This window comes from Dermacentor silvarum, unplaced genomic scaffold (genome assembly GCF_013339745.2).
Source record: "Dermacentor silvarum isolate Dsil-2018 unplaced genomic scaffold, BIME_Dsil_1.4 Seq729, whole genome shotgun sequence".
Taxonomy (NCBI): Eukaryota; Metazoa; Arthropoda; class Arachnida; order Ixodida; family Ixodidae; genus Dermacentor; species Dermacentor silvarum.
The window spans coordinates 23,125-37,069 of NW_023606685.1; the positions used below are offsets into that span (position 1 = coordinate 23,125).

Genomic DNA, 13,945 nt, shown 5'->3' on the forward strand with positions numbered 1-13,945 from the left:
CGCTCGAAGTCGTTGAGCGTCACGCAATAAGAAGTACACGGGTGCTACACGGGCACACCTTGAAGGCTTTGCAGCTTCGCCTTGCGAAATTGGTTTAGCATCACAGCAATGTCTTTCTGGCCATCATTCAGACTACTGATAAAAAAAAACCCATCCCAGCCCTGCTCACTCGTTACCATGTGGCTAGCACTGTCTTATAAGCAGAACTCGGAAGAGTTTGTGCAGAGTTGTGTTTAAGACTAAAACGCACGCATGGGGGAGAGTGTGGTGCTCTGCTGTGCTCAGACCCTTATTTTCCAGCCTGCCAACGGCGCCCCTAATAAAATTCGCGACAGAAGTTTCTTTCACAATTTCTCTGCTTATTATTTACCCATCCATCTATTTCAGAGACTGAAATCTTTATGCGCTGTTCCACATCACGCTTTATCACGCACGATTGGGCATGTCGGCTGGCCTCACGTCGGCATCATGTCAAATGCGTTTGTTTTCTTCATGCAGTTGCTTGCCTTTGGATCGACAGCGGCGGCCAGAGGGATGAATCGCACGCTCATCCTCGCTGAACCCATGGGACATTTTGAAGACTGCGCACAAGCCTACTTCAAACCGTGCTGGGAGCTGTCACGTGCGGCTACATTGACGTCACCAGCCGAGGACATAAATGCACTGCATCCATCGAATTTCTTCAGTGGGCATGTCGGCTGGCCTCACGTCGGCATCATGTCAAATCCGTTTGTTTTCTTCATGCAGTTGCTTGCCTTTGGATCGACAGCGGCGGCCAGAGGAATGAATCGCACGCTCATCCTCGCTGAACCCATGGGACATTTTGAAGACTGCGCACAAGCCTACTTCAAAACGTGCTGGGAGCTGTCACGTGCAGCTACATTGACGTCACCAGCCGAGGACATAAATGCACTGCATCCATCGAATTTCTTCAGTGGGCATGTCGGCTGGCCTCACGTCGGCATCATGTCAAATCCGTTTGTTTTCTTCATGCAGTTGCTTGCCTTTGGATCAACAGCGGCGGCCAGAGGGATGAATCGCACGCTCATCCTCGCTTAACCCATGGGACATTTTGAAGACTGCGCACAAGCCTACTTCAAACCGTGCTGGGAGCTGTCACGTGCGGCTACATTGACGTCACCAGCCCAGGACATAAATGCACAGCATCCATCGAATTTCTTCAGTGGGCATGTCGGCTGGCCTCACGTCGGCATCATGTCAAATCCGTTTGTTTTCTTCATGCAGTTGCTTGCCTTTGGATCGACAGCGGCGGCCAGAGGAATGAATCGCACGCTCATCCTCGCTGAACCCATGGGACATTTTGAACACTGCGCACAAGCCTACTTCAAACCGTGCTGGGAGCTGTCACGTGCGGCTACATTGACGTCACCAGCCCAGGACATAAATGCACAGCATCCATCGAATTTCTTCAGTGGGCATGTCGGCTGGCCTCACGTCGGCATCATGTCAAATCCGTTTGTTTTCTTCATGCAGTTGCTTGCCTTTGGATCGACAGCGGCGGCCAGAGGAATGAATCGCACGCTCATCCTCGCTGAACCCATGGGACATTTTGAAGACTGCGCACAAGCCTACTTCAAACCGTGCTGGGAGCTGTCACGTGCAGCTACATTGACGTCACCAACCGAGGACATAAATGCACTGCATCCATCGAATTTCTTCAGTGGGCATGTCGGCTGGCCTCACGTCGGCATCATGTCAAATCCGTTTGTTTTCTTCATGCAGTTGCTTGCCTTTGGATCAACAGCGGCGGCCAGAGGGATGAATCGCACGCTCATCCTCGCTTAACCCATGGGACATTTTGAAGACTGCGCACGAGCCTACTTCAAACCGTGCTGGGAGCTGTCACGTGCGGCTACATTGACGTCACCAGCCCAGGACATAAATGCACAGCATCCATCGAATTTCTTCAGTGGGCATGTCGGCTGGCCTCACGTCGGCATCATGTCAAATCCGTTTGTTTTCTTCATGCAGTTGCTTGCCTTTGGATCAACAGCGGCGGCCAGAGGAATGAATCGCACGCTCATCCTCGCTGAACCCATGGGACATTTTGAAGACTGCGCACAAGCCTACTTCAAACCGTGCTGGGAGCTGTCACGTGCGGCTACATTGACGTCACCAGCCCAGGACATAAATGCACAGCATCCATCGAATTTCTTCAGTGGGCATGTCGGCTGGCCTCACGTCGGCATCATGTCAAATCCATTTGTTTTCTTCATGCAGTTGCTTGCCTTTGGATCGACAGCGGCGGCCAGAGGAATGAATCGCACGCTCATCCTCGCTGAACCCATGGGACATTTTGAAGACTGCGCACAAGCCTACTTCAAACCGTGCTGGGAGCTGTCACGTGCGGCTACATTGACGTCACCAGCCCAGGACATAAATGCACAGCATCCATCGAACTTCTTCAGTGGGCATGTCGGCTGGCCTCACGTCGGCATCATGTCAAATCCGTTTTTCTTCATGCAGTTGCTTGCCTTTGGATCGACAGCGGCGGCCAGAGGAATGAATCGCACGCTCATCCTCGCTGAACCCATGGACATTTTGGAGACTGCGCACAAGCCTACTTCAAACCGTGCTGGGAGCTGTCACGTGCGGCTACATTGACGTCACCAGCCCAGGACATAAATGCACAGCATCCATCGAATTTCTTCAGTGGGCATGTCGGCTGGCCTCACGTCGGCATCATGTCAAATCCGTTTGTTTTCTTCATGCAGTTGCTTGCCTTTGGATCGACAGCGGCGGCCAGAGGAATGAATCGCACGCTCATCCTCGCTGAACCCATGGGACATTTTGGAGACTGCGCACAAGCCTACTTCAGACCGTGCTGGGAGCTGTCACGTGCGGCTACATTGACGTCATCAGCCCAGGACATAAATGCACAGCATCCATCGAATTTCTTCAGTGGGCATGTCGGCTGGCCTCACGTCGGCATCATGTCAAATCCGTTTGTTTTCTTCATGCAGTTGCTTGCCTTTGGATCGAAAGCGGCGGCCAGAGGAATGAATCGCACGCTCATCCTCGCTGAACCCATGGGACATTTTGAAGACTGCGCACAAGCCTACTTCAGACCGTGCTGGGAGCTGTCACGTGCGGCTACATTGACGTCATCAGCCCAGGACATAAATGCACAGCATCCATCGAATTTCTTCAGTGGGCATGTCGGCTGGCCTCACGTCGGCATCATGTCAAATCCGTTTGTTTTCTTCATGCAGGTTAGTGACGATGTTTCATCCGTCAAATGCGATGATCCGTTCCTTGTCCAGCTGACATGCCCACGCACCTTATGCATAATCTGCTCTGTTGGACGCAAATTGCTTCTCTCTTTGCTTATGTTGTGTGGCGACGTCGAGCCTAATCCTGGCCCAGACGTTCAACAGTTGCTTGCCGAACTCTTAGAAGGTCAGAAAATTACTCAGAAGAGGCTGGGTGGTATTGAATTGAAGTTAAAGAAAATAGAAGAAGTCGCTACTGCTATAACTGAAATGAAGGCAATGACATATAAGCTGGAAAAAAGGGTCGGAAGCTTAGAAAGCAAACTGGTAGACCTAGAATATAGAAGTAGGAGAAATAACCTGATTGTTTTTGTTATCCCGGAAAAAATTAACGAAAGTTCCGACGAGCTCAGTGAAAGCGTACTCAAAGGCGTATTTTCTGACGTCTTAGGCACCCAAATATCATCTGCAGAAAGGATTCACAGAATTGGCCGCAAACAGCCAAGTAAGCCTCGCCCAATAATCGTGAAACTTATTGATCATCGCGATAAAGTAGCTGTACTAAAAAACTGCTTTAAACTTAAAGGTACAGGTATCTCGATTTCCGAGGACTTTTCAGAAGCGACACGGCATAAAAGAAGAAATCTTTGGGAAAGCACGGCGGAAAATCGAAGGGCAGGCGAAAAAGTGGAATTAACCTATGACAAAATTCGAGTTGATGGTACTCTATTCGTTTCGGATGCAGACCGCAGGGAAAGAGTGCCAGTTCAGGGGAATGTCCTTAAGAAATCGCAGCAGTGAACAGCAGCAGAGCCAGGCAAATTACTTCGATGTATTCAGTTTAACGCCCGCAGTATTATTAACAAACTTGATGACTTAGAAAGTATCATACTTGCGCATACACCACATGTCATTGTAATCACCGAAACCTGGCTACATTCAGATATTAACGATGATGAAATAACACCTCCAGGGTATAGCATCTATCGGAAAGACAGACCTTCCCGTGGCGGTGGCGTAGCTATTATGTTTAAAAGCTATCTAAATGTGGCCAGGCTGCCTCACATAGTTGGAATTGAGTGTGTCATTATGAAAATGTATCTTGAGGAACTTCATCTGGTTGTGGGTGCATTTTATGGCCCTCCGGAAGCCGATAGAGCCTTTTTCGACGAATTGAATGATTTTCTGTGTACCTGTAACACAAATTCATGTAATGTACTCTTAGCTGGCGATTTTACTGTTCCTCACGTTAAATGGGACAATGACTTCCCAGAGCCACTTTCTAGTGCTGCTGAGCCTTTGGTCGACATTGTCCTCTTCCATGACTTAACACAGCTAGTAAAACAAGCCACCCGTGTTCAAAGCAACACACAATCTATTTTGGATCTTTTTCTTGTGAGCGGCAGCATCCTTCGTCGAAATCCGACTTTGCACGTGTTTGATGGCGTATCTGACCACCGAATGTTATCTTTAACCATTCCATTGCGCATAATGAAAAAAAGTGAAAGAAGAACGCATGGTGCCAAACATTACACGTGCTAATGACGTCGCCATTCTTGACTTGTTAGATATATCATTTTCTGAATTCAATAGTTTGTACGAGTCACGCACTTGCTCTGTTGACGGTTTGTGTGTTTTCTTCAGAAATCTTGTAATGATATGCGTTACAAATTACGTTCCCACAAAGATTATCAGAGTACATTCTGTTCGGGCATGGATGACAAGAGAAGTAGTGCGCGCGCGGAGAAAGCTAAAGAAAGTGTGCTAAAAGCTGCGCCAGAACTCATCACCGGCTTATGTATCGAAACTTTCCGATATGCGTCTACAGTTAAATGAAACTATAAAAAAGGCTAAAGACTACTATTTTATTACATCTTTGAAAAACTTTCTGCTTTCGTCTCCCGTGAAGTTCTGGCGACACTTGTCACCTAAGAAGCGACAGGCGTACAAAATCCTAATTGACGGTGAATTAGTCACCGATGAATCACTACTTGCGTCATCATTTAACAAGTTCTTTTGTTCTGTCTACACGGTCGACGATGGCAAACAACCCGATGTTGTAATTTCTGAGGACGTCCCTCAAATTACTGACATAACGATAACTGAAGAAGGCGTTTTGTCACTACTTCTTATTACTGACGTAAAAAAAAGACACCTTGAATTGATTGTATACCAAACACATTTCTAGTAAGGTATGCCGAATGGTGTTCGAAGTACCTGTCACTTATATTCAAAAAATCATAATCCACTGCAGAACTCCCTACAGATTGGAAGCACGCGAAAGTTGTCCCTATCCCTAAAGCTGAAAAATTACTTCATACAGACCAATATCTTTACTATGTGCCTGTTCAAAGATGTTAGAACACATTATTTTTAAGCATGTGTCAAATTTTCTGCAGCAAAATGACGTGCTTGATCGGCGACAACACGGTTTCCGTAAGGGTATGTCGACGGTTACCCAACTCCTTGAGACGATACATGATTTTGCCTTATCTTTAGATAAACACAGTCAAATAGATATTATCTTCTTGGACTTCGAGAAGGCATTTGATCGTGTCTCACATCAAAAGCTTTTGTTAAAATTAAAACATATACTAAAAAATAATTCCTTGTTGTCATGAATAGAGGCATACTTATCGTCTAGGAGCCAATGTGTATCAATCGCAAACTCGTGTTCATGCCCGGCACCAGTGAAATCCGGTATTCCGCAAGGGTCGGTTCTAGGGCCATTATTCTTTTTATTATTCATCAATGACATCGTAAACGAAATACCTGTACAGATCAAGTTGTTCGCAGATGATTGTATCCTTTACCATGAGGTAAATAATCCTAATGACCACAAATTATTAAGTAGTGCTCTAGACAAACTGCATATTTGGTGCGAAAAATGGCAAATGAGCATCAATACAGAAAAAACAGTTCGTATGACAATATCAAGAAAGAAGGCGCCACTGACTTTTCCGTACTCGATTAATGGTCGCTGTCTTAGTGCTGTAAATTATTACAAATACCTAGGTGTAATAATCACTTCAGACCTCCGGTGGAATGACCACATCACTTTTATAGAAAAGAAAGCCACGAAAAAACTTGGATACCTAAGAAGGTCTCTACGCCAGACGACTCAAGAAATAAAATTATTGGCTTATAAAACCTATATCCGTCCACTTTTGGAATATGCCTCCGTGGTTTGGGATCCGTACACCAAGAAAATTATTGATAAACTTGAGAAAGTACAGAGAAAATCCGCTTGTTTTATCTTTCGCTCGTACAGTCGCCATACTTCAGTTAGTGATCTTCTTCAAACAGCGAAATTGGAATCCTTGCAACTACGACGACATTGCGAAAGATTAAAATACATGTACTTGCTCTATCATGATAAGCATGGCATTGCCTCCAGTGCATACATCGAAAAAGTTACGCGACGACCCACGCGGGCGTATCATTCAAAAAAATTCAAGGAATTTTCTTGCAGGACTAACACCTACAAGCATTCTTTTTTTCCACGAACTGTAAGTGAGTGGAATGGTCTCCCGAGTGATGTTGTGGATGCAGCAACAGTGCGTTCTTTTGTAGCGCAGCTGAAACAATTGTAACAACCTTCTCTTTTTTTTTGTCATCGTATCTGTTCTAATCCTTTTGCTGTTCTGACTTTGGCCTTTCAGTATATGTTCTGCATTGTGTAATTTATTTGTATTTCTCTAAATATGTTCCCAATTGTGTGTTCAGTGTTTTTCTTTTTTTTCTCAACACTTTTGTTTAACATTACAGTGTGCTATAATGTATTCTGTTCAACCAGAGAGACATTGTCTCACTGCCCACTCCTGCTTACGGCCTTATTCTAAGGCTAGCAGAAACCTTGTAAATAAATAAATCAATCACGCAAGATCCCATTTCTGTAGGTGATGGCTGCGCTTCCAGAGCCGGCACGTGTTTCTATCAGAGCCATTGTCAGTCATAATCGCGCACCCGTTATCACTCGCACAATTTATACTAATTATGATTTGCAAGGTTCATTGCAAAAGCCAGTGCCATCTTCGGTGTTCACGTCGGCAACATGGTGGAATCCAAACTATTTATAGAAGTAATGGTTCAACGCTAAGGCAAAGATAACGCCTCTGCACAGCGCAATTTTCCTCTCGACTGTCACAATGAATTTTCCCAGACTTTTTGCTTCATCGCCTCTTCTAGTGTCGCTCATATCTCCCGCCTCCCACTCAGACATAAATTTTACTACTACAAACCAACACTATAAAATCATTCGCCCATGCTTTATTTGTACTCATTCTACTGTACATATTTATTCTTTTTTCTTGAAAAATACCCTCGTCAGTCTTCTTCGGCTGCCGGGATCGTTATTTTTCTCAGTAAACCTTTGTTACCATCCAGCTGGAGATAGTCACCTAAAAAGAAACAAAAAATTAGTGCAGGCTCATGTGCATATTCACGCAATTAAACTGTAAGTGCGGGTTAAGCTTATTTGCCTGGTCGTTTTGTTATATTTTTTATTTCAGTTGTCATATACTTTTCACCTATTGCAAGGTGAAATTTCCTGTACACTGCTTCATTCCGCTAACATCACGACACGTTTATTTCATCATAAATGCAGTTGACCAACTTCATAAGGAAAGGTGAGGCTTAGAGCTGCTTTTATTGGGCCGTCATGGTTGTTTTGCAGTTGTAATTGTAGGCGTGTTGCACGTCAGCTTGTTTGAACCGTTGTTAAAATGTAAATACTGCACTCCAACAGACACCTACATGTGGTCATTTCTTTTTCTAAAATCTAGCCAGGTCTGAAATTATCAATCAAATCTACTATTCTTCATTAGTACCAGCTATCACTTCTCAATAAGGCACCTACTAAACTACGGCAGTATACTTTGATAATCATGTATTCTGAAAGTGTCGCTGTTTTATCGTTGCTTTCTACAACACATGTTATTACTCTCTGAGATTTCCTTAATGTGCAACGACTAGCCTGCTATGCAATATGTTTGTTTTTCTTCTATTACGTCCTTATCTTCTTACTAGAACTTACATTATATTATTACGTTGTATTATGCGCGGCTATTTCATTCGTAAGTGTTGGTAATTGTTTCTGGTATCTGTATACCAAAATATGCAGATACTGACATTACGTATTCATTGGCCCTTCTATATATAATGGTTCGTTGTAAGCGGTAATGGTACAATAGCTAAATAAGTAAATCGCTTAGAGTTGACAAAAGACAACTTGTGTAGCCGCGAACGGCGCCAACACGAATGGACCTTATCGGAGCTTTAGTCAAAAGGAAGGTTCGGGAAAAACAGCAAAAAAAGCGAGTGAGGCAACAATGGCACAAAATCACTTGTGTACAATATGACGAAACGTATTGCTAAAAGGATTGCAGCCATCCGAACATAAACGCCACACTCATTTCGACGGGTGTCAGTGGCAACACCAATAATCTATTATAACAGAAACCTCGACCAAAATCATCTGCCTGCTGCATTTGCTAAGCGTAAAAAGTATTCAGAGCTTTCTTTTCTTCCATTCTTTCTCTTCGTATATATATATATATTCTTTTTTTTACTTTTTGCTACACCTGGCAAAGTCATCTGTTTCATAGAGAAGAAGCAGCATTCCTAGGTTTCATTCTGACAGCGCTGAATATTTGGACATGTACGCTGTGCAGTACGTGACAAACCCTTTTTGAAAGTGCATTAAAGTTCGCTAGAAACATAAAGACGGCCTTTCCGACCAAGTGACGGTACGCACCGGTGTCAAGCATCGTGGTGATGCCTTCGACCCCGACGACGCATGGAAGCCCGTACTCTCTAGCGACGACGGCACCTGCGAGAAATGTGAGAAGCATAAATGGTTTCTCTTCTCACGGCGAGAGTTACGTGAATTCAATTTACTAACTCAGAGGCTGCACGGCATTTCAATTTCACCGTACGAGTTCACCCCGCGTTCAAGGAAGTCTTCGCTTCGGCGAAGCGTTGCAGGTACAGCCTCCCAGCTCTTTAGTAATATCTCGCCACCGTCGACCCCAACAGTATTGGGCTAATGCACTGGTGTTTCCAGCCGAGCTGGTAGCGCCACCTGCCGTAGGCGGCGGTAAAGTTAGGTTGGCTGTTAGTTGCTCTCAGGCGCGCAGTCACGTTAGAGCAGCACGGCAGCTCGCCAAAAGGACGCGAAAAAGTCGCGAAAGCCCGGCACTTCTCCGTACTGCTGCGTGTATGGCTACCATAATAGCTATAGGAACACTGTTGGAAAACAACCGCCTGTAAAATTCTACCGGTTCTGGAAATCGTACGAAACTGAAAGAAGACAACGTTGGATCACGGCTGTGCGGCGCGCAAGATCAACAACACCTCGGATTTTGTCCATGAACGATATAACTTTCATGTGCGTATTTTCACCTTTTGCATGCATGCATGAACAATTAATTTCTCTTTTCCAGCCCGAACGGCGAGCAGTGGCAGCCGGTGCGGAATCAGACGCACATTTGCAGCGTCCACTTTGCTGGGAACGAAAAGAGCTCGATAGCTCAGCACCATCGTACGTGCCGACATTCTTTCCCTCGTGCTACAAATAAAGATGATGGCGTGTTACCCAACACTAATCTCTAGAGGTACCAAAGGTGAGCGTCAGCACAGCTTGGAGCAAACTAGTTTTTTTATTGCGATAGCAATTATATGGACACTCTAAAGCAGATTTCTGCCGTCGGCGTCGCCGTCGTCGTCGCCGTCGCCGTTGCCGTGAGGTTCCGTATGACGTCAATGGAGATGAAATCGTCGCCGCGCGCCGCCGAACACTGTATGTGCGAGTCAAAGGGCGCGAGGGACGCACTCTTTCACGGGGAGTGAACCCATGGCGGAGAACAAACGCGCGTTCTGCGCCGTGCCTCCTTAAGGGCTGCGGATTGTAAACGATTTCCGACAAGCTGTACCACGCGACTGCGCTGCGGTTACTTTTAGGCCCTTTTTTAGAGTACGGTCTTACTACCCAAATGGTAGTAAGACCGTAGTCTTACTATACCATTTGTCGAATAACTGCACTGTGCATAGCTCCGATATCACTTCAGGAAGCCTGAGCTCCCCGCACATTGAGCACTCACCGTGAGATAGCGGGCCGCCAACTTCAGTCACGACTCCGGCCAACAGAGGGAAGTAGGGCGTCCAGCCGGTGTCGGTTGCAGTCGTTACCAGTATTTCGCCCTTCTGTGCATTGAGAAATAATGGTAGCTGCATTATGAACTTAACTTTATTTCGCTCGATAATGCCACGAGGTGTGCATATTGCAATGATAATGCAACGAGGTGTACACAACGAGGTGTGTGGTTCGTATCACGTAGTTGAACATGAATGAGTTGCCTGCCGCTTTTGCTTAACACTGTACAACAGAATAACGACATTCTCTGATCTCTCTTTAAAGAGAAAATGGTAAATAAAGAAAATAAAAGAAAGTATTCGCGGGTAGTCTGGCATAATTCAAAAATACACTTTTATTCTAATACCTTCATGGTCTAAAGTCTGAGAGCTTGTTGGGAGTGCAGACTTCACCCGTAATCGTTACCCACCTGTTCATAATGCGTAAATATTGCAAATACTCTCATTGCGTAATTGCCCATACACGATCAAAAAAAATTATGAACTTATTCTAAGTGCTAATATTTACCTTACCGTTTTGCTTGCCTTTATTAAGTGCTATATGTTACAGTAAAATCAACTTGCGAAAGAAGAAGGTGAACCGAGGGGCTCGATTTTGTTAATCATAACCACATAAAGCCAACAGACAATGATACCAAGGAAAGCTTCGGGGAAATTAAGTGAAGTTGAAAATGGAATGTAGAAAATAATAAAGAAATAGGAAATGCAAGTGGACGAAAAGATAACTTTTCGCCGGCGGGAGCCGAACCCGCAAGCTCCGCATTACGCGTGCGTTTCACTACCAATTGTGCTACGGCGACGGCCATTAATTCGTCCACTAACTTGGGTATTTATATTTACAAGATCTAGCCCTAGGAGTGTTAGCCAGTGCCACTCAGAACCATGGTGGGCGGATGTGGAACATACTTTTTAGCCCGATGGCGTCACGATACACGTGATCTTGGGAGTAAAATCAACTTGTAACAGTAGTCAAGGCCGAATTACATATCAATGCTGCTTGAAAAATTTTAGTGCATTATTATTATTATTATTATTATTATTATTATTATTATTATTATTATTATTATTATTATTATTATTATTATTATTATTATTATTATTATCATCATCACACCATTTTATGCCATTTAATATATTTGTATTCTCTACCACTTCCATGGCTCTACGACGAGTACAATGCTTACATCCGCCAAAATAACGCACGCACTATCAGCCACGCTGTGGTAGTGCTCCCTGTATAAGTTACCGGCCTCGTACAGTCGAACACGGATGTATCAAACCCACATATAACGAATTATTCTGTATATAGAACAGCTGTAAAGTACCCTTGAAAATCCCAAGCAAATATATAGGGCTGGTGCACGCGTATAGAGTACGCCCGTTCACCAGCACATTCGATATATCGAACGCGGCGCCACGCGGATAACCTCAAAGTGCACTTCTTTCCGCACTTTGAGGTCTTCTGGCGCCCGGAAGTGAAGAAAACGTGCTGTCAGTAGAGCCATGTGGGTCGTGTGTGCAGTCAGTTGAGCACCGTCGAGCTGTTCGGCTAGCCCGCGTGGTGCCTCGAACGTCAACATTCCTTCTTTCCGATTTTCGTGGCGTTGTCGTGTGGGTTGAGTGCGTATTCGTGATTTCGTTTTTCCGCTAGCGATGGCCGCTTGCTTGTGTAAAGGAACGAATCATCTTGGCTTTGGCGATGAAGTTGAATGTGATCCAGTAATTTTTTTGCTGGTAAATAAAGTGTGCTTGCTTTCTTTTTTCCGAGTTGCGCGCAGTAACTTAGCGGCTCTCGGACGCACCATTCGGTAAGCCGCCATTTCCATCAGGGTCTATTATGTTACATATCGAATTACCTATCTATCGAACTCGTTTGTGATCCCCTTCGGATTCGGTGTATCCTGGTTCGACTGTATTACCTGTATAAGGTGGGCTTCTTCAAACGATGGCACCACCCGGGCTTTGCCTTCAACGACGCCCTGAGACATCGGGCTTCCTGCGAAGAAAGAATAGCGTGCCAAAAACAAAAATCAAGCAACGAATTTTCCAATTATTGTGCGAGAGTACAATTAAAATACTATAGGTCTCATCGTCAACGTAGTGAGGTAACGCTGCTCTGAAAGTTGAGTTCATAAGCCCCGTACATGTAATGTTAAAGTTTTTTAATTGCACACAGACAACCAATTTGGCTGCGATACTTGTGCTGTTGTGTTCTTTTAGAGTGAGTCAGCATGCCTTTCCTTTGCTTCGGAATCTGTATTTATCGTATTGGTCTGCTTATACTCTTACCAGCAAATCATCAAGGAATATGCTCACAGCTGATTACCATATGCGTGTTTAAACTCTGCTACACGCAAGCACGAAAGCAAAGAAACGTTAATTGTACAAGTTGGCTGTGGTTTAACTCAGTTATGCCTGGGTGTGCATAGCGAGATGTATGGTTAATCTTATTGTTTAGCTTGGCTCTCTCTACAGTTACATCTCTATCGTTTAGCCTTCGTACGTCTGAGGGTTTATGTTTGGTTGCTACCTCTCGTTAAGTTATGGTTACATTAAAGACTAAATATTGGGGGCGAAGCTCCTTAGGGTGTGGGTCGTTCCCTCCTCTGTAGTAGTAGTTGTAGTAGTAGTAGTATGTAGCCACCTCTAGTTTATGAATTGCTCAATAGATGTCGTTGTGTGTCCATATATGTATGTATACGCATATATACATACTGTTACGGTGAGATGCGTTTATTAATGAAATGATGGATGCGAGAGGCCTAGGGACCGATGATGTCAAAGTCCAAACTCACGTCGTCTTCCTTCACTTTCAAGCGTCCTCCCGTATCGTAGCAATTCCCCCCATTGCAGACGATGCCCACCGGGCGAGTCAGTTGGAGTTCCGGTGGTGAAAACGTTTAAGACGGGCGACATGGATGACGTTGGTCTTGCTTGAGCGGCGGCCAGTAGACAAGAGTCGAGAAATCACGTACGTGACATCACTGAGACGTGCCATAACGACAAAGGGGCCGGTGTAACGGGCCAAGAACTTTTGGTATAGGCCGCGCTTCCGAAGTGGCGTCCATAGCCACACCACATTGCCTTTCTCGTACGATACGTGCTGATGGCGCTCGTCATAGCGGGTTTTAGAGCGTTCTTGGGAGGCAAAAGTACCAAGGCGGGCGATGCGCCGGGCCTCTTCTGCGCGGCAAAGTGTTTCGGCCTGAGAAGTTTCGGTGGTTTCTGAGAACGGAAGGATAGAATCGAGAGCTGTGCGCGGTTGGCCGACGTATAGGAGATAAAATGGGCTGTATCCGGTGGTCTCGTGTTTTGCAGTATTGTAGGCGAAAGTTATGAAAGGCAACACAGTGTCCCAAGTTTTGTGAGCGGAATAAACATACATCGCAAGCATGTTGATGAGAGTTCTGTTGGTCCGTTCGGTTAAACCGTTAGTCTGTGGGTGGTACGGGGTGGCGTGACGGAAATGAGACGTAGAAAGCCGGAGAAGCTCTTCAACCACATCGGCAACAAATTGCCGGCCACGATCACTAATAATAACACGCGGGGATCCATGGCGT

The 13,945-nt window shown here is 45.2% G+C and overlaps 1 protein-coding gene across 1 annotated transcript; it reads right to left on the reverse strand.

Moving 5' to 3' along the window:
• Positions 1 to 7,485: 7,485 nt before the first annotated feature.
• LOC119435467 (putative phosphoenolpyruvate synthase) lies at positions 7,486 to 12,393 on the reverse strand. Its single transcript, XM_037702318.2, has 4 exons — positions 12,305 to 12,393; positions 10,334 to 10,436; positions 8,989 to 9,063; positions 7,486 to 7,633 (listed from the first exon to the last, which is right to left on the reverse strand). Exons 1-4 carry the CDS (start codon positions 12,371 to 12,373, stop codon positions 7,560 to 7,562), a joined length of 321 nt encoding a protein of 106 aa, XP_037558246.1. The 5' UTR covers positions 12,374 to 12,393; the 3' UTR covers positions 7,486 to 7,559.
• Between the last annotated feature and the right edge of the window lie 1,552 nt (positions 12,394 to 13,945).

Excerpts from the sequence above, each read along its gene's own strand:
- LOC119435467 (XM_037702318.2), bottom strand. The coding sequence starts at position 12,373 with ATGTCTCAGGGCGTCGTTGAAGGCAAAGCCCGGGTGGTGCCATCGTTT. Across the intron at positions 9,064-10,333 it reads TGGCGGCCCGCTATCTCACG|GTGCCGTCGTCGCTAGAGAG; the intron begins GTGAGTGCTCAA and ends CATTTCTCGCAG. Across the intron at positions 7,634-8,988 it reads CACCACGATGCTTGACACCG|GTGACTATCTCCAGCTGGAT; the intron begins GTGCGTACCGTC and ends GTTTCTTTTTAG.